Genomic DNA, 25,202 nt, shown 5'->3' with positions numbered 1-25,202 from the left:
TTAGAACATTAATTCATTCATCATCTATACCGCCTATCCGTTAAGGGTTGCAGGGGGGCTGGAGCTTATCCCAGCTGTCATTGGTTGAGAGGCAGGGCACACCCTGTATGGATCGCCAGTCTATTGCAGAGCCAACACATATAGACAAACAACCATTCACACTCACATTCACACCTACAGGCAATTTAGAGTCACTAAAAAGCTGGAGTACCCAGAGAGAACCCACGTAGGCACAGTGAGAACATGCGAACTTCACAAACAAAAGCCCCGGGCTCAAACCCAGAACCTTCTTGCTGGTAGGTGACAGCGCTAACAGGGTGGCTGTGGCTCAGGAGGTAGGCCCACCAACCAGAAGGTCAGTGGTTCGATCCCCGGCTCCTCCAGTCCGCACTCCAAAGTATCCTTGGGCACCCCAAATTACCCTGATGTGTGTGTGCAGCGGTGTATGAATGTGTTTAGAATAAGTGCTGTATCAACGTGTGCGTGATTGGGTGAATGTGACATTGTTTGAAACGCTTTGAGTGGTCAATCCAACTAGAAAAGTGCTATAGTACAATCCATTTACCACTGCACTACCACTACCACTGCCATCCAATTTAAAACATATATGCAATATATGAGTATTTATTGTTGATATATATTAATAACAGATTAAAAAACAAACATATTTTTCAGACATCTGCAATCACTGATTGCCGATTGCTTTTACCCCTAAATAGACACGGGGCTAATCGAAGACAGTCAATTCATTTGTGTCTTGACATGCAACATGCAATAGCCTCTTGAATAACAGTTTGATGTGACCCCTATGAGAATTTGTTTTCATAGTCTGTATGAGAACAAATTCAGTTAATAATAAAAATAAAAATAATAAAAAAATTGTTTCTTTTTTAAAGATCTTTCTTGAACTCACTTGAACTTTCACACTCCAAATAATTGAAATGTGTCCAGAATATCCCTGCATTATCCTTGCTATTTATTTCAAATAAATGTCTTGTACTTTGCAGTCAAGGAGCAAGTTGGACCAAACAAAAGTTGGCTTGGTAACATAAAAGAGTAAATATAAAAGGAAGTCTTAAAATTGCTGTTTGGAGTCCTGTACTGTCCCAGCCTGGAGCGGTCTCATATGATTCCTGAAAGCAAACTCTCTTCACAGTCATGAGTTAGCATGTTTTCCTGGCTTGCAGCAAGTTCCCAACAACAAGGCCTATGTGTTAACAGCTATAAATTAGAGCGCGAGATCTGTGGGTTTTTGGTCTTTCTACATCATATATACGTTGTTTATGTGTGTGTGTGTGTGTGTGTATGTCTTTTTAGGGGGCTAGGCTAAAAGTACTGTTTATCTAATCTGACTGCTGTTTATTTTCCCATCTCAGTGTGACAAATCAATGGCAGTTTCTCTTACAGAGATGGTGTTTTAATCTGGATATGATGGCCCCTGTTAAACAAAAAGCTTGGGAAGCACATGTAGGCCCCACAGAGAAAAAGCTTGAAATGGGACACTGGCCTTGAGGACACGCAGCGGCCAAGAGACAGATCCAAACCTTGAACTGCTCCTGGATCTGCTCTCCCAAAGGACTGGAGGATGGAGACCGCATGGACGGCAACAAGGTGTCGAGTTTCACGAAGGAGACTGATGTTACATATCAAACAAACCAAAGAGATTGCTAATCCAATTGTCTCACACTCACTCGTGCAGCCAAATATATCAAAATCAGATTCCCTCTCACTCTCGCAAAGTAAAACACGATAAAATCAAATTTCCCCCAATCTCTTTCATGACTTATGATCTGGTAAGGTCTCACCGAGTCTTTCTGTATTGTTAAAAGAGATCTTTATTTGTCATTCTAAATCAAATCTAGTGTCAGCTTGGTTCTTGAAGCATTTAGTTGATGCACCACATGTTATTGGCTTGTGCCTTGTTTAGAACACATGTGCAAATCAGCCCTCCATTAGCAATTCAAAGAAATGTGTTGTGCCTGCAAAAAGGTAGGGTCAACCAGAGTCCACTCATATGATTTGTCACATATTTCTGTGTGAAAAAGTGTTTTTTGTGCTTCCCCTTTCGACAGATTTCAACGATCAAAATGCTGCAGGGCACCAACTGTCCTGAGTGGCTCAGTGAATTAGCCTGAGAAATGAAGCGAACAGGGTGTATCAGCAGCACACCAAATCACTTCGAAAATAAACAAGTGTTGACACAGTCAATAATGTGTGTCTTTGTCTCACCCTGCTCTCCCTTCAGCAAGATTGTTATCTTTTCACATTAGCACATTTGTTAGGTAAGGTTGTTAGGCTTGTTTGCTTAGCATCAACTGCAAATTTGTGTGTGTGCATGTATGTGTCTGTTTTGGAAAAATTTCAGACTAAAGATCAATTATTTGGAGATAGCTTGTCCTTCTGGGTACAAAGATCATCAGTTGGGAAGAAGTTGTTTTTTTCAGTCAGTGGTTAAGGTTAGGATAGGGGTTAAGGTTATGGAAGTGGTGATTGTAGTAATGGTTAGGATTAAGGCAGGTCTTCCCATTAATCTTCCCAGTAGTGACCTAGATCAGAACTTTATCACTAATAACTGTAGTAATACTAACTACATCAACATAAAATCCAATGTTAACACTGATACGGTCTGTTCAGTTCATTTTATATGAGCCATACATAACCTTGTTTATATCTTATTTTACTTAACAAACTGATACAAAAGCCGAACACAACAAAAGTAGCTAATTTAGGCTGTTTACAACACAATGTTGGAGCAATAAGTAGGTATAAACAGGTATTTTTTCTGTTCTTCCCACTCTGTCGACATTGCATGAATCTAGTATTCACACTAGCATGTTAGTATTGTTGTTGTGAGCATTTTAGCATGCTGACAATGACTCAATGCATAGCTTGACAGTGCTGATGACTAGAGACTGTCTTAATTGATCTCTTCTAAATTATGACTTATTATGAATTATGAATTTCTGCCTTCTTCATATTTTGCTACAGAGCTTGAAAGAGTTGCTGTGTTGCCTGTGAGGCATTTTTTCTTTAACTTTCACATTCCCTCTTTATTTGTTCATAATTATTTCTACTGGAAAAATGAAATAACTACTTTGCTGTTTAACATCTAATTTGGAAAATGAATATTAGGTTTCTGGTTTTTGTAATGTAGTGACATCACATCCTGTTAGGTCACTTCCTGTTTGCCTTCCTACCTGGTTCTTAAGAGAAACATGTGGTGCATACTCCCAGAGTAATCTGCTTTGAAGCATCATAGAGGCAATGTCGGAAGTTCATTTATTGGACTTAAGACATGGTAAAAAAAAAAATGCTATAGGGGATATTGTTGTTTTTTTTGTTTTTGTTTTTAAAAATACCATTTTCAATTATTTGAGGACAGGTTTATGTGGTCATGGTGGGTAAGGCAATTTATGTTCATTTTGCATCTAAGTACAGTTTGGCCAGGAGGACATTGAAAATGTTTCTGTTGTTTTTATTTACAGTTTTCACCAGCTTGTTAATGAGAAAGTGTGACAGTAAATGATCAAACTTAATTCAATTCTGTCTTCCTTGGCAATGGTTTAACTTGGTGTTTAGTCAGCATTTCCATACACCGTGCACACCAACACTACAGTCACATTTTACAGTTACATTGTCAGTGTGAAGAAGGGAATCATTTACATCAGATACAGTGCTCTGGAATAAATTTCCATAGATGCAGCAGTTCAGCCAGACCTACAGTTATTTTATTGCTTTACGTTTGCAACAACACTTTGCATGCAAAATCCAGTGAATGGCACATTTGTTATCATTATCAGGAGAGCTTTGCTCCACACATGTCATGAGGGACTCAATTTTTCTTTGGAGGAAGGCCTCTAATGGGGCCATTCTGGGCACAGTTGTTTCTCCTCAAATGAGAATAAAACTTGAAAAATATTATTCTGATATTTAGAGGTAATGTGGGTTTAAGTTATTTTTTTTATTTTTATTTAGAAGCCCTTACTGACAGATTGCCATTCAAGTCTGACTTTGACAGACCCTCTCAATTACCTCACTGAGCCCCAGATGTGAGGGCTCTTTTCTTTTTTTTTTTTTGGCTCAGGTGAAAATATCATAAATCAAATCATAAAGACATTTAAAGAAAAGTTTATGCTATATGAAAACCATCATGCAACTCTTCAACTGTTGATCCTCAGCATTCAGTTGTTTAAAAGCAGTATCCAGCACAGCTCTACTGACTTTCTCTACTTGTCCATCCAGTACGTGCTATTGTGCAAGCTCCCCTTGAAGTTGTAGCTGCGGTTTGGAGCAGATATTGACCCTGCTTTGTACAAGCACAGGTCTGCCTTAAGGGTACAACAGTTTGAGCAAACAGATGAAAAAAAGGAAAAGCAGTAAAACAAGTCTGAATTAGTATGATAAATAAGAGAAAAGTTGTTCATGTTAAAGTTATATAAATGCTGATATGGTTAAAATAGTCCAGTAAGACGATATAAGAGATAACTGCATTCAGAAGCAAATATTTGCCCTGTCAGTATAATAACAATATATTCAGTTGTTCTTGTTTGATTAAAGGTGCATGTAAAAGTGTGTCATCAAACATCATTTATTAGATTAAAGCGCCCGAAATGTTGATCTTATAGTTGCACACATCTTTCTCATACTACACACCCTTCAGGACACACATCTTTGGAGGTTGTTGTGGTCAGGGTAAACTCTACGAAGGGTGTGTCTGCATCCTGAAGGTCCACCCATGTCTGCAGACTCAAATCATCAGTTGCACCTCTACATAATGTTGACCCTCCTCTTCTCCCACTTTTATCTCCCACCCTGAAGGCACAGAGCATCATCTAGTCACTACCTCCCTCTAGTGGAGGTAAGTGGTAATAATAGGTTGCTCTCAGCAGCAAATATTCCAAGGCTTTCTGTGGGACTTTCAGATGCTTAAACATAATCTTCAACTTAGACAACACAAATCTCCACCAAACCTGACACTGAGAAAACTGGGCAGCATATTTTATGTCTTAATAATTGTTGGCAAACTTGAGGTGAGATTATTGCCCTCTGCTGGCAGTCTTTCAGATTGCATTTGGAATAGTGAACAGATCACTCTGCATACTGAATATAGCCACAGAGCATTTATAATCAACAAATATAATATTTACACATTCTTTTCACATTTAATATATTTCCATTTCATCCTACCTCATACTCTTACTCTATACTCTTTTCAGACGAAGATTTTACATGAAAATATGCTTAAAAATACAATGCAAAATTAAACAATTGTTTCCAAATGTTTTGGGCTCTCACAAACAACCCATCTCTAGGGAGAACTTCTTCTCATGTTTCAGATGTCCATGAGCTGTTAGCAATTCTACCATAGAGGCATTTAAGCTCATCAGATGGATGGTCAGTGTATCCAATATTTTATACCAAAACCTAAGATTTTAGATTAAAGTCTAAACATGAATACAAAATCAGAACTCAGTTGTTTCTTTTTTCTTTCACCATCATCCCATAATGCCACAGATTAAACCTTGTGACCCTTTGGGGGTGGCAAGATCCTTAGGGTGGTAAGTACGGGACTAAACTGTATATAAAGTAGTTAAATCTATAGCTCAATCTCAACAAGCAACAGCAGCAAAATGCTACTTACACATTAATGCATCAGTATTACAAAGCTAATGATGTCATATCAGTAATAGAGGTGTTTTTTCTGCTTTTTTACTTTTGATTTTTTAAGTACATTCTGCTGATAATACTTCTGTGCTTGTACTCAAGTAGGGATTTGAATGCAGTTTTACTTTTTTATTTTGTTGCATTAGTACTTACACTTAAATAAAAGGGTATCCCTTCCACCACTGGTTGTTTATGTGCATCAGTGCTCGTGTTTTATGACCTTACCCATACTTGAAGAGGGAATTCTGTTTTTGTTTTATTTATATTGATGTTATTTGCTGATATGTTACGTTACCACACATCTAAAATGAGTACCATTATTCTTGTCTGCATTGCCTGGCTGCATCGTCTTCTGCATCTCATATCCTTCTGTTTACTTCTGTGTGCTTGTGTCGTACGTCATAGATAGTTGGAGAACATGGCATTTTTTTAACATTATAAATCATTTATTGAAATATAAATCATCTGAATGTACATGTTGTAAAATAATGAAACATAGTATTAATTCATCATATTGGGTGTGATTACCTATAATTACAGATACTGTACCGTCAACAAAACATCACTCATCTGCAGCACAAACATTCACATCCACACTGCTTTATCTAAAGCCAAAACAAGACTTCTGGGTTTTGTTTGTTGTTTTTTTTTACCCCAGCCCAGCTAACTCGTCTGCAACATCAAAAACAAAATGGAAAAAAAAGGAAAGTGCAACAACTGATTGCAGATTATATCACAGTCAACACACAGAGGCAGTGGCATAGCTGGTACAGTAGCTGGAAGATACAGAGGATTACAAAGAGTCTACACATAACTGATGTATGACATCAGATCAACATGAATCTCTAGTTCATCTAGTGTCTTAGTATAACTAGAACCTGCTAATAGACTTCAGGACAATAGATAAAATATGAGACTGAAGGACATAACCTGCTGGTAAAGCACTGCTATTGGATCTACTTATTTTTTGGGCCATACTGTTATTTTTACTGACATGAGTTTTTCTTTTATTCCTTTTATTTTATGATTAACAGTTAAACTGACAATAGTACTATGCATGCCATAGATTACACCCATGAGAAAATATTAAAATTTCTCACTCAACTTTCTAATCCACAAATATGGTCAAAAACCTCTACACTGTCCACTATGATTGCAAATGTCTTTGTTGAGGAAAATGTATTAGATTTCCTTTGTTACAATGTATTCATCAAAACCATCGGCTTCACCGGGGCAACTAAGGGTGCAGAAGCTTAATATGTGCTTACATAAAATACTTGAGTGTTATCCCAATATTTCTCTCTTATAAAACAACTCTGGAGCTATTTACAGTACAATCATTCTTCACTTTGTTTATCAAAGTCCATATAACAAATATGACTGAGGTCTTGTCAGAGATGAAATTTGAGAACATCAGGTTGGATCTGGGCAACAGGTGAGACGCTGCAAAGATACATGCAACTTAAAAGCTCTATGTTCATAACCATTCAAACAGCAATGGTCAATATCTACTCGGTATTCACAAATAATACATGTTTACATAATGATGAAGTAAAAAAATAAATTTGAAATACTGCATGTATTTAACCACTGAATACATTATATGGTCATATACAAAAAATGCACATAGTCCAGATTTTGTGCTTAAAATCCAAGTATTGCTACTGATTGTGCCAGCATCAGGTGCTTCTCTTGCAGCAGGTGAGTGTGGGGTGAGTTTACCTGCCAATTCTGTTGCTAGTATTGGACTCATCTAGTTTAAATAGTGCATCTGTAGTGGTTAAATATGTATCATATGAATGATCCTGTGGTGTTCATTTAGAGTTGCTGACCAACGTGTTTGATTTGTCCCTTCTTGCTTATATTGCTGTTAATAAAATGCCCAATAGAATAAAGCTCAATCTTTTAATCTGTTTTTTTTTTTCTTTTTGATACGTCCAACTCACAGGCTCAGTGTCTGTGGTTCATTGAGTCCTCGATGTCACCATTTCTTCAGTCCTCACTCACTCCTCCAGCCCAGCAGGGGGCATTGTTCAGGGAGAAGTAAAGGGTGTACCATACTATCACCACAGACTCATCCAGACAGTGAAGTGGTTTTGTTCTGTCCCCTGAAAGGGCGATCAAGGAGGAGGAATGGCAGGACTAGAGGGTAGACAGCAGAGTCTTTGATGTACAAGTCTTTCTCTAGTTCCTTGTGTCCTTAACACCCCTTTTCCTTGCAGCTCCTGCTCTACAGAATAGGCAGTTGTCACAGAAAGCTGTCCTCTACCAAGTCGCTACAGTCCAGACACATCTCGTCCAGCAGCGTGATGTCCTCCAGGGTCTCACCCTCACGCTTAGCAAAAGTGGAGCTGCTGGAGCCCGTCTCGATGGCACTCTCCTCGGATGTCTGAGAGCTGGCGGGGGCATAAATAACACAGGTTAGTGCCATCCCTGGTGCAGTGTAATGTAGTAGAGGTAAATGTTTTCTCCATTTACCTGTGTCTGTTTCTCTTTCCATATTCATCATCAGATATAGGGTCAAGGTCAGGGAGGGGAATAATGTAGCCGCTGTCAGAGCTCAGCCGCTGCTCGTCGAAGCCACTTTCCCTGTCCTTTAGCTTGCCCTGGTTCTTGTAGGTGATGCCAATGTAGGCGTCATCGTTTTCCATGCACACCCGAGTCACAGCGGGGTGGTCACTCTTCAGGAACTCGTGGTTTACCCTCTCGTAATGCTGCACAAGACAGACAGAAAGGAGATTTAAATTCTGTTTAAGAGTGAGAACAGAAAAAGATATCACAGTTATCATGCACAGATACTGTGATGATATACAGTGATACAGCGTGCATGTGTAACAAAGCTCCACAGAGCCAAAACAGTGTGTGATCACTAGTTGTGCTGCCAGCTGGATGGTGCGATCCAAACTGAAAATCACACATCCCAACCAAGCCAGAGGTGCTAAAACAAGAGCTGGTTCCTCCTCTGCTCCCAGCCATTAAAACTCTGTGAAGGAGGCAGAGGTGAAGCTGTTTTGATGTGCCATGTGTGGTGTGGAGTTTAATGGGGTAATTAAGGTTGGGTGGTGGAGGCGAGAACTGGGGCTGCGTCATTACCCAGACTCTGGGCCAGCCACTCTGACATCCAGCGGCTGCATTTGCACTCTAATCAGTCGTGGGTTTGTCTTTTACAGAAGCCTGCAGAAACACTCCTAATGCACTCTCAGAGGAAGTGGAAGGGGTTTTAAATGAACAGCATGCTAGTTTAAGAGTGCACTGAAATGATTTTCATCCTCTACTTTGCTGGGCAATGAGATTGAAAACAAAAGCAGGAGAGACGACACTTCAGTGACACCTAGAAAAAAGTCTTCTATTATCTGCCAAAAATGTGAAAAACAAAGAGAGGAACATAATGTGCCGATCCAACCAAGAGGTCAGGAATGAGAGGCAGTAAATTAGAAAGCAGGTGTTAAGAATCCAAAGTGGTCTGAGGATGTGAGAGGTCATGGCGAGACTTACTCTCTTGTAGCTGGAGGGCAGCAAAGAAGCTACAGTTTCACTCAGACCCAGGAAAGAAGGCCTCTTCTCCGGCTCACTGTTCCAGCACTTCATCATCATTTCATACCTGAAAAAGCAAAAACAGCCAACGTTACCATGGGGAACAGTACAACCTGTCCTGCACCTCGTAATTTTGCCGTAACCCATGTCAGCCCACTGTATATTACAACTCAGAAACAAACTGTTCTCAGTTTACAGCCCAGTGCATTCCTTATCTGACAGGTTGTGAGGGAAACTTGCTGCACACACCAACAGTACAGTTATCATGTGAGCGATTAACGTACACGTCATGCGGTGCATGTTCAGGTTTGGACATCCTGTATCCACTCTTGATCTTGTTGTAGAAGCTCGAGTCCACGACCATTCCTGGGTATGGGGTGCCGCCTTCAGACCAAAACATGTGCTCATGAGTTTACCAAGCAACACAAGGCACCAGTTTTTCTTTCCTTTAACAGACATTTGCAGGGGCTCACCTAAGGAGAATATCTCCCAGAGGAGGATGCCGTAGGACCAAACATCACTGAGAGTAGTGTACAGGTTGTCAAAAATGCTCTCTGGTGCCATCCACTTCACTGGCAGAAAGGTCTGTGTGAGGACAGAAAGGAAATGTTTGATCACACTTTGCAAAATCACTGTTGAAAAGCATTCTAAAACTACACTTTAGGTATAAAGTAATGTGTGGACAGAAACTTACGCTCCCTTTGGAGACATAGTTGTTGTCATGCATGATGTCTCTGGCCAGTCCAAAGTCACAAATCTTCACTATCTTGCCCTGAGAGAGAAGCACATTCCTGGCTGCGAGGTCCCGATGCACACACTGCACAAAAACAGAGAGTAAGCAAAAGTGATTAGCAGCTCATTGCATCATACACAATTGTTCCAGCCATTCCCAGACCGACACATTCTGCTCCCACAGCCACTAACTGCATCTATTTCTGTATTTTATTTCGACTGAGTTCATTTTTAATGCTGTTTCATATTGCTTTATAAAGCATGGTCTTTATGTAAACATGCCAGTTGGAGGGATGGCTGTGACCACTGGATATTTAGGGATAATAACTATGAAGCTGAATGAATAGTTTCTGGATGCAGTGTGTGCCTGCCTAGTAATTCTAGCCCTGGCTGTGCTGCTGCTATATTCAGCCCCTGGCCTCCCTCCTGAGTGGGCTCAGCAGCCTTCACAGGACTGCTTATCACACAACCGCTGGTTTCCTTGGTCCCCCCCTTTTGGCCGGCACAGCTGTCATCATATGGGACACAGTCCATCAGTGCAGTGGGAAGCAGGGGAATGTGAGACTGTAGAGGACCTGTCTGGTATGCAAACCCCAGCAGTAAAAAATACATAAACATAAAAATATGATTTTCATTCAAACTTACATTTTTGGAAGCCAGGAACTCCATGCCTTTGGCCACCTGGTAGGTAAAGCTGAGCAGGTCGGTGGTGGTGAGGCCCTCATTCATGTCGTCCGACAGCAGGTTGTCTATCTCACCCTCTGGTTTCAAAAAAACACACACACATGTGCAAAGAAACATCACGAGGCGGTCCATGGGTATATGTTCATCATGTATTGTAAATATAGTACTGGCTGCTCAAACCTGGCTTTTACTAATGGCAGGGAGAAACTGGGCATTATTATGCGTGCACTGCAATTATCCTCTCCATGTAATTACAGGGCTCTACCAGTCCTAAATTCTAACAAGGGTGTACCCCCTCAACCAACACTGACTCAAACACAGCGCAAAAGCCAAGCAAGTACACACCAACAACTCAGAGAAGAGTGAAAAAGGAGGACAGAGAGAGGAGAGCACGCACCACTTGAGCCTTTCTGGGAGGGCGGGTGGTCGTAGTTGGACCTCTGGATGTCTGAGTACTTGGAGGCATTGCTCATCTCCAGCATGGGCACATACTGAGTGTTGTCAGCTTGCTTCATATCCATGTAGTCTCCTTTGCTCTCGAAGGACAGGATCACATAGCTGCTTGCAAAGATAAGAGAGGCATGCTGTTAGTGACGAGGCAGGGACAGGTCGTGGGAACACTGAGTCATTTATATACAACTATAGTGATAATACATTATACTAATATTATACGTTATACGTCTTTATTCAGTCCTATATTCTGTGTTTACGTCAATGTGTGTGTGTGTGTGTGTGTCTGTCCTTAAATCCTCTCACTCCCTGTGGCTGAGGTTAGAGGAAGATGTGGTTGAGGCTAACAGTAGCCAGGATTAAATCATGTTATGGTCATTTTGAGGTGTGGTCACTCTGAGTCATCCATCAACACAGATGAGCCTCGGAGAGAGGGAGAGGGAGAAGGGGGGGGCTGCTGTTTCACTATGAACGTCTGGGTGGACAGAATTAACAGGTATCTCCAATACAATGCAATTAGGCTGAAAGCTGAGACCGCTTCAGGCTGCAATCTAATTAGGTGAAGACGCCAGACAATCTCCTCAACCATGGAGAAAATGGCGATAGAGTTACCGATTAGGGGTTAGGGGAGAATGTGAATGTGTGTGAGACAACTGTACAAATTGTTGTGTCGATGGCTGTAGTGTTTGGGAGTGGAAAAGGGGAGGTGTATTGATGTAAATGGTGTATTTAAATGTGTATGTCCCTGTCCTTTCCATAGCATTTTCCATCTGTGATAATTAGGAGGATAATTCAGAATAAAACATGGAGCATTTTGAATGTAAATATATGCGGTACCTCCTGCTGCTCTCGTCTGCAGGGTTGATTCCAAAGATATCCAGCTCCTTTTTATTCTTCTCTGGGTTTAGGCTCAGGAAGTTCTCTCTGTTCTTGTGCAGGTAGTTGACCAGGTCCCCATAGAAGCAGTACTCTGTGATAATGTAGATAGGGCCTGGGAACAACACAACAAAGTAGTGCGTCGGCGTCAGTCTGCAGACTAATCTTATCAGAGGCTCATAAAGGCTAAAAGCACAGTCAAGAGGGCAAGCCTCCACTTTCCCATAAAAAGGCTGTTAAAATACCACACCCACCAAGAGCCGAGACAGGGCTGTCAATCTTTTTTGACTGGTAGAGCTGTAACTGTCTACTGCCAAATCTCAATGAGTGTTTGTATGTGTGTGCGTGTTTTTGGCAGTGTGAATGTGAGAGGTATTGTATGTGTCTTTGTAAAGTGGTGACTAAATTGCAAGAGAAATGCAACAATGGTTAAACTAAAGCTGTTATTATACAGTATGTGTTTGCCTATGAATAAGTGTGTGTCTTTTCATCTGTGTGTATTATTCACCTGACTTAGTGCACGCTCCAAGGAGGTTGACAATGTTTAGATGAGGTCCAAGATGAGTCATGATCTTTAGCTCAGACATCAGGGCTTGTTTCTCGCTGGAGCGTGCTGTGGCTGAAAGAAGGTACAGGCACCATGACTATCATCTCACAAATTTACACCACAAACCAAGCCAACCAACCATGCACTCAACCAAGACCATCTCCTTCATCTGAATTCTACAATCAGTTGTTGTATCTTGTTGTTCTTTGGTATTTTTCCATCACTTTTTCCTCTTTACTACTGTTGTCCTGACAAGTAGCTAGCTTTGCACCAGTGGAATAAAATCAGCTGTCAGGTGATGTGTTGTTGCACTTCAGTTTCTCTCAGTGGCATTTTAGTATTAAACGTGTTTATATATAATTTGTACATATATAAATATATTTTGTTATTATTATTGCAGTGTTTTAGAGGCTTGTCAAGTTAAGGCAGGAGGTTTCAAAGCTCCCTGCACAGTTTAAAAAAGCTATCACAGTTTGTGTTTGCTATGTACCCTTGAATGTACAGGACAACACTGACTGATTTACTTTGATATCAAAGAAAAGTTAAAAACATGATGATTCTCAGGCAATGATGATTCCCTTAGGTTATAAGGAGAATAACTTTTCTGGAATTTCCAATATATTTATAACTGTTCATTCATGATGGATGTCAGAGATAATGATATACTTGGGAGGGGGAAGTTACACAGAGTCTAGGAATATGAATTGTAAGGATTTTGAGGTATCTTAATTCCCTTGATGAGATGTGTGTTAAAGCAACTGCAGATGTATCTGTCCCTTTCACCTCATGCAGTATCTTGATACAGTACATCTCTTTAATGTCTTGTTAATTATCATTTGTTAAACTCACGTTTCAGCATCTTCACTGCCACCTTCATGACAGGTTGGGAGCGACTGAGTCCATAAGCGGTGCCCTCTACTACCTTCCCAAAGGCTCCAGAGCCCAGGATACGACCTGAGAGAGACAAGCAAACATAAGGTCAGTTATCAAGGAAGAAACACAAATAACCTGCACAAATGCTGGCATGCAAACACACATTTGCACTTTAGATGCCTCTGCTTTCCCATCTGTGACTCCTTCAGTGGCTGAATGTCCCCTTGATCACTGAGTCAAACCATTCACCAGCCAGCAAACCCCCCACTGCCCAAGCCAGATTAGCTTATCACAGCTTCACTTCAAAGACAGAGGGAGACATCCTGACCGGAACATCCCTGCAGGGAGGCTGCAGAGCCACCAGCACCAGACTACAATATCAGCACTATGAAAATGACAGTCAGCTCACCAAGCACAAGTCTGTCACGGGGAAACTCCCATCTGGAGTCATAGGGAAGCTGCATGGGATCCACATAGATGTACTCATGGCCATCTGGGCTCACAGACTCTATGACCCTCCAGCGGATCTCATAACGTGGTTTCTGAAAGACAGAGGCCATATGAAGAGCAGATTAATTAACCTTTGTCAAGCTACTGTGTCTCATGTTTGCTTTTCTAATGCATGCTCAGTTGTTCTTAACAGTAACTTGTCCTTGGCCTTATAAAATCTACCCACTAGTGTAGTTTTATTTGTTGACATAACAGATGTTTCCTTAGCTTAGGAGCATTGCTAAGTTAGGACTAATATCTCATACTGAAAACTGAAAACATGATGTTTAGGCTTGATTTTGTGTGACTAATTTTTTCCAAAAGCAAATTTTCACTTTTGATGTGAATACTGAAAAAGAAGGAAAGAGTGAGTGAACGGGTGAGCAGGTGACAAGTGAGAGTAAATGCAGAATGATGGCAGCAGTACCTGTTTCCAGATAACAACCAAGACAATGAGTGATATGATGACAATGACCAGGAGCACCAGCACAGCAGCAGCTACAGTCAGCTCAGGGTGAGGGCCTGTTCAGGAGGAGAGCCAGCAGTCACACATGTTAGATGAAGTGCACATTAATCACAAATGAAATGCTTGCAATGAAAAACCTTCCGAGTTGCCTAAGAAATGTACTCTGTCAGAGCAGACAATTAAATCAATAGGGTGTCCAGATTACAAGGCCCAAAAGGTATGCTGGGAGGATAACATGGAGATGGAGGGGGGGGCCAGGCACCAGCACAGGGGGAGTGGGCATGGGTTAGGGGGTGTAAAGCTGGAGCATCTGGAAGGACCAAATGGCCTAATGATCTCTGGCTTCCCAGTCAGAATAAGAGTCTCTTCCTCATAGCCCCTATCAGCTGTCTCACCACAAACTCATCATCTGACAGCTGCTGCAACACTGACAGCACTAACCCAGCCCTGAACACAGTCACTTACAAAGCCCGTCACACTCTCAGTGTCAGAAACGGAAGGAAATTAAGGGGAAACAAGGTGGAAACAACAACATCAAATGTCAATTCAAAGCTGCGTTAAAAAAAAGGGAAAGTTACTCATGAGCAAATGTGATGAAATGTGTGTGTGCTCTTACCGCTAGACACCAGTTTGACCTCCCTGCTGACGGCAGCCATTTCATTCCTGGCCAGGCAGCGGACGGCCAGTGTGTTTTCCAGGTGACCAAACATGACCTGGCTCTCCAGGTTATTATCCTCGTCCATGTGGGAGTCCACTGTGATCTCTGTGGAGTTGGTGGAGAGGGGGGCCCAGGAGGACGAGTCATTTGCACAACTGGGTGGGAATAAAGGAAAAGAGATGTGTAATCAGTTAAAGTGTGTGGGGACCACATGTATGTGGATTGAGAAGTCTGAAAGCAGATGAATGGTGTATTGAATAAAACTGAGCATACTGTTTGATGTTCTTGCAGATGAACCACTCCACCACAGGGGTGGGCTGCCCTCTAGTAATGCACACCACAGACTGGCCTGTGGCTGAGCCATGGTGGATGTCCATCAGCTCCACAATAACTGCAGGAACTGTAACACAGTCCAACAAAAGGGTATAAGCACAGCAAAACATGTGCAAATAAGTGAGGGAAAAGACTGTAACAGAGCCTGAAAGGTTGTGAGATCAGTATTTAAGGAAATAAAGATAATGAAGGGCTTTGGCCATTCCTATTTCTGACCTTTGACCTCCAGCACTAAACCAACATCCCGAGTTTGGTTCCCATTCTGCACTCGCATGGTGTAGTTCCCACTGTCCTCCTCTTTGGCTCGGATCAGGGTGAGAGCACTCATGTAGCTACACAGAACAAACCAGAGAATGCAATAAGCACACAGTCATAGAAGTTCACGTTGCACTAAACCCTAATGACAGGCCCACAAACGTGTGGGAATGTTACTTTCAGCTTGTCATTAGCTCTGCTGTCATTAGAGGAGAGAGTCTCACCTGGTCTCACTGAGCTGCCGGAGGCTGGTGGAGATCTCTGCTGTCACATCGCTGAGTGGGCTTCCATCTTTAAGCCAAGTGACGCGTGCAGTGGGGAAGGAGCTGATTTCGGCCCTGAACTCGCGGACCTCATCCAGCTCTGCTGATTCATATTCTCCAAACTGTGGCCGGACAGCCAGAAACTCACTTGCTGTTAGAAAAAAGGAGAGGTTGAAGGACAATCAATGATCATTCATTGGTACAGGAAAAATAAGAATTAATGAAATAATGCTGCATGCTTTTTGCTGCAAATACAGACAAACAAAATACAGCTTTCATACCAAAAACTCTAATAGCTAGTTGCTTTGTCTGGCTCTCATTACTAATAATATCAGTGATGGAGCAAGAGTAGATTCCACTGTCTTTGGTTGAAGCCTGCGGGATTGTCAGGGTGTAAAGGATCTCCTGATCCCTCTTGTTCTCATGCACTGGTTTTGATAGCACGATTAGCCTGTAAAACAAAAAGGGACAAGTGCTTTGAGTCTCAAACTACCAAACACTCACACTCAATGAACAACACTAACTTTTGAGCGACTAAAACCAAAGCAAAAAATCAGTTTGAATGGGTTTTTTTAGCTGTATTGGATGACTTGTGCCCTCACCAGTTTTCCAGGGTATTTCCAATGGTCTTCCAGAATCTCAGAACCCCTAGCCAGACAGGTGACTGTGAGAGTCTCTCCTACCAGAAGAGCAGTCCGCTTGGCTGTCAGCTCAACATGCAGTGCAGCACCACCTGAGATATGACAGTTGACAAGGTTAAAATGTCTGTGTCAGGGTAGGAAGCTATGGAGATGATAGATTAAATATGAAAGGTATAATGTCTCTTTTTGAATGATGTTACAGACGTCTACTGACAGAGGTTTACATACTCACAAACATGAACACACACCTGTCCAGCCGTGGACGATGTATTCCCCGCTGTAGTGTTCCTGTCCGTTTACAAGGGCCTTACACATGTAGGTTCCAGCAGTGAATACCCCCAAAGCACCCCTCTTGCTGTCATAAACACTAGGCACAGGCTGCTGGGTGTCAGCGTTAATCAGGGTCACGTTGGCGCTGGGATCAGACACTCGACACTGGATCTCCATCTCCTCATGGTCGGACAGGACATGGTTACCAAAAGGCACCGGTGATGGCACAAAGGGAACATCTGGATCTGAGTTAGAGTAAAATGAGTTTCACAGGTGAGATAACAAAGTAAAGTTATGAAAACACACAAGAACAAAGCTGCTGTGCACCACATACCTGGCACATAGATGTAGATGCTGCTGTCCTCTGTCTCCTCAGTGGTATTTTTGCTGTAGAAACAAGTGTAGTACCCAGTGTGCATTGCAGTGGCATTATCCACAGTGATGGCAGTGACAAATAGGCCACTGTTGTCCTCCTGCGTTTGCTCGAGCACATCGAGCGGTGTCTCCCAGGCCAGCTGTGCTTCTCCACGGCAGGTCAAGGTGAAAGGAGTGTGGAGGGGCACCACCATCTCATCTATCTGTGGCAGCAGCATAGGGGCTGAGGATGGTGGGAACATCATTGCAGTGGGGGCTGAAAGAAACACACATGCAACGTTCAGTCATAGATCACAAATCCTTTGTTATCTATCTATCTATCTATCTATCTATCTATCTATCTATCTATCTATCTATCTATCTATCTATCTACCTTACCTTTCACTTTGAGGTTAAAGGAGAACTGAGCAGAGCGGGAACCACTAAGAGCTGTAATTGTGTAATTCCCATTGTCTTTCTCCAGAGGTTGCCGTAATGTCAGAATACTTTGATACCTGTGAGAAGAAAATTAGGACAATACATAGTTATTTAAATGAATAACTAACACTTTTGGAAACACTTTTATCCTCTCTGTTACCGAGAGTTAGATGATCAGACTGATACTACGCTCATGCCTGTACGCTCAGTATGAAGCTGCAGCCAGTAGGCTTAGAGTAGCGTCAAGACTGGAAGCAGGGGAGTCAGCCTGGCTTTGTCCTAAGGCAACAAAATACATGCATATCTAAAGCTCAGTGGTAATATAAAGTTGACATGTTGTGGCTTTACAGGGGGTTTTGTTTGTTTTTTTGATCAAACAAGTGTTAATTATTGAGCTTTAGAGGTACTGGTTGGTGGATTTTGTTACCTTAGGACAGAGCCAAAGCTAGCTGTCTCCCCATTTCCAGTCTTTATGCTAAGCTAAGCTAATCACCTCCCGGCTTCAGGTTCGTATTTAGCACACAGATATGACAGTGATAACTTCTCATCTGCAAGAAGGTGAAAAAGCATATTTTTTAAATTACTCATTAAACTTATTAAACTTATTTACTGCTGTCAGACTTGACGCTTAGAAGTCTCATTGATCTGTTAATTATTCTCACCTATTCCCTTCAAAGTGGCTTGTTTTGGTGTGGACATAGTAGTTCCCTGGTATGGCTTTGCCATCTTTCAGCCATGTCACTTTAGGGGCTGGGTAAGCATCAATGAGAATCGTAAACTCTGTCTCCTCTAAAAGGCTGACAAACTCCGTCGCTAGAATCCCACTGTGGTCCAGTATCACAAAGGAATTCTCCTCTGAGGTAAGAAACAGAGGACAAGAAAAGAATGAGCCGGTGCTAGTGCATGAAAATGGGTAAAGAAATTGATTCAGTGGGTAAAGACAGAGGGGCATAATAGAGCAAGGCGAGGACTGAGATGAAGGGAGAATGACAGAGGGGGCTGAGGTGAAACGAAGGCCTTACACACACATCTGTTGAAGCCATCCCATAAAACACAGTAGCTGATGTTGAAAGCAGAGGTGAAGCTTTACAGTCAGACGGCAGAAAATGACTTCCACACACCACTAAGACAGACTCATGCACATATGTGAAACCACGTCAAATTTACCTGAATGATGATGAGAATGTTAAATGTGGATGAAGTGACTACAAGTGCGTGATGTGAGTACTTTCACATTATTACAGTTTGCTGAAAAATCATTAAAGGGACCCAGGAAATGTTTCTGGTAGAAGACTTACCGATGACAGTGACGGCCACGCTGCTGACTCTGACCTCTCTACTGATTTCGTGAGTGATGGAGCATTCGTAGGTGCCGCTGTCCTGAGTGGTGGCTTTTAGGATATTGAGCGTGTATATGACCCGGTCAGGTAAAGTCTGTTTCGTCTGCACTGCATCCACAGCCTATAAGAACAAAGGAACAGTATGGGTTTAAGATCCTCCTCACCGGAATAAAGAAAATGGGTAGGTAATAGGATATTTGAATTCTGTAACTCTCAGTGTTTTTCCACTTTACAGGTGTGTTTTTAATGTATCAGAGTCAGTGTGTCATGCAGCTGAAGAGCAAATGGTTAAAACACTTGTGAGGACACAGCAGATAAATCAGGATCACAGGGCCTTTTAAAAGCCTGTAATTGCTGCTGAGACCAAAACCAGGAGTCAAGAGTCCTGTGTTCCTACCCTCACTGTCTCTGGAAAAGGGTTTAGAGGAGTTCCATGCACAAAACCAGCCAATGTGCTCTATAGATTAAGAATCTAAAAAATAAATATAAACAAACATAAACTGCACATGAAACTCTTTCAGATCCTTGCTGCTAACACTTCAAAAGCATTAAACATTTAGCTGGCTGTCATGCGCAGACAGCATCTGTCCTACATGTCTGAAGGTCACCAGGGTCAAAGGATTTACTATCCTATTTTTCCCCTTCTTTTGGACCGCCTCCTTCCCCCAAGCCATTTGTGCTGAACTTTAACTTCCACGTCAGTCTCTCGCATGGGGTTAACTGCGGCAAGAGCTGTTTGGCTGACTGTCCTCATAATGAAGACATAACATTCAGTTACTGCTTTCCTAACACATACTTTGTAACCACTAAGGGCCATTCTCAGAGCTATATTCCACTTGCCACTGCTAGGTTTAGATCCAAAACCATTATTCGCTAATTTAAGGCTCAGCGCTGCTGGGTAGGAAATGACATGGAAACATGACAAGGGGTTGAAGGAAATAGTGCATGACAGACAGGACAGGGGGATGAAGCCATAGAGGAGACTAAATTGAAATTCTGAAACACACAGAAAGGGAAAAGGTTGCATTCTTGCCTGTTTTTTAGGATGGAGCCATTGCTGCTGAAAGCCCAGTCCAGTGGGAGCGACACAGGTGACACTGAAAGGTTCCCCAGCTCTTACAGTTTCCTCACTGGCTTTTACTTCCACATCGAAATCCTCCATCTCTGCAGGGGCTACAGAGGGACCACCAGAGAGAGCAGATATCAGCACCATCTTCCCACAGGCCCCAAGATAGTGACAACTTGATTACCATGAGCTCATTTATCACAGAGCGGTGGCTCAGTGGGTCATCATTACTCACTCACACACACACACACACATAGAGTGAAAACAGGCCTGTTAAGTCATCTCCCCCTGTGATAATGACATAATGTCATTTCTCTCATGCAGTGTGAGATCACCCTGCAGCTCTCTCATGGTAAACAGACTTCGGAAGTGTTTCCAGCTGTGCAGTTTTCTAATCGTTATCCTATCACTTTTCCTATCATTTTTCAAAAGAAATACATAATAGTAACTTGACTTGACTCTTAGTTATTGTAAATCGTTCATTACATAAAGACAATACACATTGAATACATGCACTGAAGATCCATATAGATTTACTTCCCATACAACACACCTGTAGAACTGAGGACAATATTAGACCAAACCTATGTTTGTCTCAACTTACCCTCAACTTTCACAGTGTAAACAACACTTCTGACTGTCTGGCCGTTCACAGTGGTTTCACACTGATACTGCCCAGGAGAGAGGTTCCTGAAGAAGCCCATCTTGTTGTCATAGTAGGCAGGCATCTCCTCTCCACTGGGGACACTCCTCAGGATGACATCTGAGAAAGGGTCAGATACTCGGCAGGAGATGGGGACTCCAGTCATGTCCATGGGGACTACCAAGTTATCAGGGGTCTCAGGAACAAACGGGGCCTTGGGATCTAGGTGTGCAAAGAGAGGAGTGAGGATTTTTTTGTTTTGTTTGAAAAGCATTACTGCCATTCTTTGTATGCTTATTTTTTTAGATTTGATTTCATAGTTATTATATATTTTCTTCTGAGGTAAATTTGCTGATTTTTTACTCTGGATTCTCTTGAAGCGAGACTGACTTTTTACAGAGGAAATAACATGTTATTTCTCCTACAGATAAAATGTACTCAGTTAGCAGAAAAAAACCTACCCTTGCTCAATTTTATAAAGTCAGAGGACTTGCTGCTACAGCCCGACTTCCTCTGTTATGACTAGTAGCTTCTGGTGGGTAATGTAAGCACATGTTAAAAGATGTTGACAAAGTTATTTCTCAGACTTTATGATTGCTTCTATGTTTTACCATTTCCTATTATCCCATAAGCATTAGTCTGACTGCGGCCACAGCTGTAGCCGTACAAAAGTTAAATAGTCTCACTTTGGATTCCCATTGGTGCCATGTGAAAAAAAAATAAAAATAAAATAAAATACCTGGCACGAAGACATATATTCCCGCCTCATTTTCTTCTTCCGGTTCACTCTCCACTTCATCCTCCGGGGTTTCGTAGACACACATGTAATAGCCGGTGTTTTCTACCGTCGCGTTGTAAATAAAGAGCGTTGCCGTGTAGTATCCCGGTAAAACGAAGGTGTTTGCCGGTAGGGGTTCCTCCCAAACAACGCTTCTTTTACCGGTGCAACTTATGTTGAACACGGAGTTGGGCTGCAGGATGAACTCCTCGTCGTTGGACACAATAGTTGGTGGCGACAGTCCGCAGGTAACTGAAATATAGTTTTGACAACCTTAGAGGTGAAACATAAAACAGAACAAACAGCATTTAACGTATGTAGAGAGTTTTACTTACCTGAAACTAGCACCGCCAAAATACCCCCCAAGACGACAGACGTCTTTATCTCATCCATGACTATGGATGTTCTGGTCTGTAAACACAGAAAAGCAGGTTATTTAGTAAACAAGTAAGGTAAACACTTTGGATTTTTTGGGTCCCTCCTGATAAGAGATGATACCACTGTCTCCACCATTTATCATTTCTGACATTACTATTTAAACAATAAATCAATAGGTGATTGACTTCTTAATGTCCCGCCAAACCCAGCGTGTGTGCGCACTTACACCCACTCCTATGATAATCCCAGAAAGACTCACAGAGGGACCTGGAGAGTTTAACAGCAACTCTAATGGCCTGTTGTCTCCCACAACACTTCAGTGCTGCTCAGTGAAATTTACAACCGCATTACGTGAATTGTTTTTAGTAAAATACAGGTTGCACAACAAGACTACTATATCCCCTGCGTTCAAAGAATCCACGGGATGTTGAAGAGGTTGGAGAGAGGACAAACAGTGCGTCCCTCTTCTCCTCTTCTCTCGCTGCTGCGCTTCCAGTGAACACGAGCCACTAGAGGGCGACACAGTCCACCTTTTGAGGGCATCGAGCCTCCTCGGATCCCATCATCTCCAGTTTACCCACTCGATTTTCTCAAGTTTTTGTTTCCGTTTAACTGAAGAAGAAATTCACTTTTCTCCTTTTTCTTCAAAATGCAGGGTTTTCAATCAAAACCAGGTGTAAAGTACTTTTTGTCTTGTTCAACCTTTTGTTTTTGTTACAGAACCATCCATATTTATGAAAGAAATGTCTAAAGGGTGTCTAATTATGACACTTATGTTTTCAAGTTTAGTCCAGACTCATCTTAATTCATCATACAGATCTCCAGTCACCCATCTGGTCTGCTGCTGGATCAGGGTTTTCATCAGGGGCCACACACACGTTTGAGACGCACTCAGTAAAATGTAAGCGCGCTTTAACAATTTAATTTCCATAAACCACAACTGTCCTTTCTAAAACCGCCATACAAGCCAGCACTCCTGCACGGATTCTTTAATTTAAAATAGTTTTGTGTTTCTTGGTTGGCTTTTTTTCTGTTTCTTAGACTGGGGACCCACAGTGGATATTCCTTATCTTAAGCGTCTATCTACAGTGTCCCCAAACAAACAAAACTTGGCCTTTGCAAAGCTTCCTGTGGCTGTCCGCTCTGGCTCAAGCGAAACGGGCTAAATTACCCATGGGCAACCTGGGTTTGTTAACTCTATAATTAGTGGACCCACTCCACACAAAACTACATATTCGCGTGGGAATCAGTTGACAAACTTCTTAATCCGTTTTGACGTGTTTGTGCACACGCCTCGTCTCAAACAATTTCAATAAGGGACTTCTTTCTTTTCTTTTCTTTTTTTTCTTTTGGCCTTGGTTTGGCGAAGATCCTTCAGCCACTGCGCGTAAATCTAACTAAAAGTCTGGAGTGGCAGTCAGGACTGCTTGTATGTCCTCCTCGTCTTTTATTCCCCCTCCCGCTCTCCCACCAAGCGACTCAACAAATGTGGCAGATACCAGATGCATCGCTGTGCTGGGCTGGATACATCTGAGCAACAGCTGATAAGACTTTGCTTCAACTTTCTGCCCTCAGCGCTCTGATGGTTCAATTCCGCGTCAAAAGGTTGATTTCCATGGAGATGATTGAGAGAGCGTCAGTCTAGAGAGGATCATTGAGCAATAAGAGTCAATGCAGTCGAAAAAAAAGTTTTTGTCTAAATATTTGAGCGATTTTAAGCAGTATTCCTAAGCAAAAAACCCTTGGTGAGTCAGCAGGGTAGGTGGTTAATGAAGAATGCGTCGTGGCTCCAAAACACACTCAGTTCTTCTTTCCCCCTCGACCTCTTGAATCCATTCAGCCTCAGACGGATTCATTCCAGTCGCCTCCGGTGCCGTTTTTTCCATTTTTAATTCCTCACATTCCAGGGACAGACGAGAAAACAATGTGATGTACAATTTCCAATGTGTTTCCCATTTAAAAAATGCCAAGCAGCATCCCACAATGGTGCCTTCAGTCTGTGGAGGTGACACCTCCAGCTGTGAGGCCGAAACCGAGCGCTTTTATCCAGCGGAGTCAGCGACATCTCCCTGCTTGGCGTCCGGGGGTGGGGGGGGGAGACGGACCATATGGTGCATGGGGAGCAGAAATCTAATCTAAAAGTGCGATTAATTGCCCAATTCAGAAGTTGCATACAACTTTCAAGCATTTTAGCGAATGAAACTTTTTCGGAAAGTTTCCCAGAACTATCATGTAAAGTGAAAATGACGGACAATAATCTGATAATTGGATAAACTAATTAGGACTGCAATTAAACTCCCACTAGACCTATAGAAAATTATTCCTCGCGCTTTATTTGATAACACCCAAGACTTTTTTGAAAGACTGAAAAAATGTTTCAGTCATCTTTTTTGACTCCAGCACAACCTTTCAATTACCTTTGAGTAATCCCCTCTTTATATTCCTCTCGTGTAAGTATATCCACAGTGAATTGGTCGCTCCGAAAGGCGCAGTAAGGGTCCTTTGCAGCGGCTATAATCCTCAGAGATCCTGCGCTGTGCAAGCATATGTGCGACCCCTCTGTCCGCATCCACGACCGCCCTCACAACTGCGCTCCAGCTACAGCGACCTGTAACTGATTCAATGTTACAGTCCACCCCTCCTCCTCCTCCCCTCCACCCCCCCACCCGAAAAAAAGAGTAATCATCTGGCTCAAAGTAAATAACTCTCAGGAAATGACACCCCCCTTCCCCTCCCCTCTCTGCTAGCGCTGAACCCCTTTTCAAAGTAAGAGTCTTTTTTTCAATGGGGGAACAACCAGATGAATATCCCCGCTTAAAATGAGAGGATGATATTTGCTATTTTCGTGAGGTTTTATTCGGGTTGTTTAGAAGAAAATGTGGGTCTGATGTGTGCTTGAGGAACTTGTGCTGCGTCTAATGATGCTTCACTTTCACTCCAGGAAGCCTTTTCACCAGGTTGCAATGAAAAGTTTGTTCTTCTTATTCCTTTCTTGCATGGTGCATGGCAGCTTAGTAGTGAATGGACAGTTTTTGTGCATCAGCTAGAAAGTGGAAAACAGTGGAGCGACGACCTCATAGAGGGCGCTCCAACACCATCATATCATAAGCTACATCTCTCCTCCTCCTCCTCCTCTCTCTCTCTCTCTCTCTCTCTCTCTCTCTCTCTCTCTCTCTCATCTCTCTCTCTCTCACACACACACACACACAGTTTTTTACTAAAAGAAACAATATCACCATCAGGATAGTTCTTCTTTCCATCTTTTCTGTGCCTCAGAAAACTAATCAGACCCTGTTTACTGGCACACATGCGTCAGCTGTTTACCGAGTTGAAGCACAGCCATTATTATTTTGTTTTTACCCACCCCCCTTTACCCCGGGGCAACTAGAAGAATAATGAGCCCCTACGAATCACCTATCTGTGGGCACAGAGAATGGGCATCGGTCCGGTGTCTCCTCATGGAGCAGAGC

General features: G+C 42.3%; 1 protein-coding gene across 1 annotated transcript; it reads right to left on the bottom strand.

The window, feature by feature from the left end:
• Window positions 1–6,088: 6,088 nt before the first annotated feature.
• On the bottom strand, window positions 6,089–24,344 carry pdgfra (platelet-derived growth factor receptor, alpha polypeptide). Its single transcript, XM_018670262.2, is given in 30 exon segments — window positions 6,089–8,060; window positions 8,143–8,378; window positions 9,160–9,265; window positions 9,483–9,582; window positions 9,672–9,783; window positions 9,893–10,015; window positions 10,576–10,691; window positions 11,012–11,172; window positions 11,902–12,055; window positions 12,449–12,559; window positions 13,337–13,441; window positions 13,770–13,902; window positions 14,277–14,371; window positions 14,932–15,128; window positions 15,247–15,373; window positions 15,523–15,638; window positions 15,786–15,975; window positions 16,106–16,253; window positions 16,255–16,275; window positions 16,427–16,557; window positions 16,714–16,980; window positions 17,070–17,366; window positions 17,489–17,604; window positions 18,190–18,382; window positions 18,826–18,988; window positions 19,901–20,040; window positions 20,538–20,798; window positions 21,316–21,606; window positions 21,690–21,765; window positions 24,150–24,344. Coding segments are annotated over 29 exon segments (4,416 nt in total). The 5' UTR covers window positions 21,748–21,765; window positions 24,150–24,344; the 3' UTR covers window positions 6,089–7,912.
• Window positions 24,345–25,202: the final 858 nt, after the last annotated feature.

This window comes from Lates calcarifer, linkage group LG17 (genome assembly GCF_001640805.2).
Source record: "Lates calcarifer isolate ASB-BC8 linkage group LG17, TLL_Latcal_v3, whole genome shotgun sequence".
NCBI classification, from domain to species: Eukaryota; Metazoa; Chordata; class Actinopteri; family Centropomidae; genus Lates; species Lates calcarifer.
Note: the sequence above shows the minus strand (reverse complement) of the source record. Positions and strands in the feature narration are given on the sequence as shown.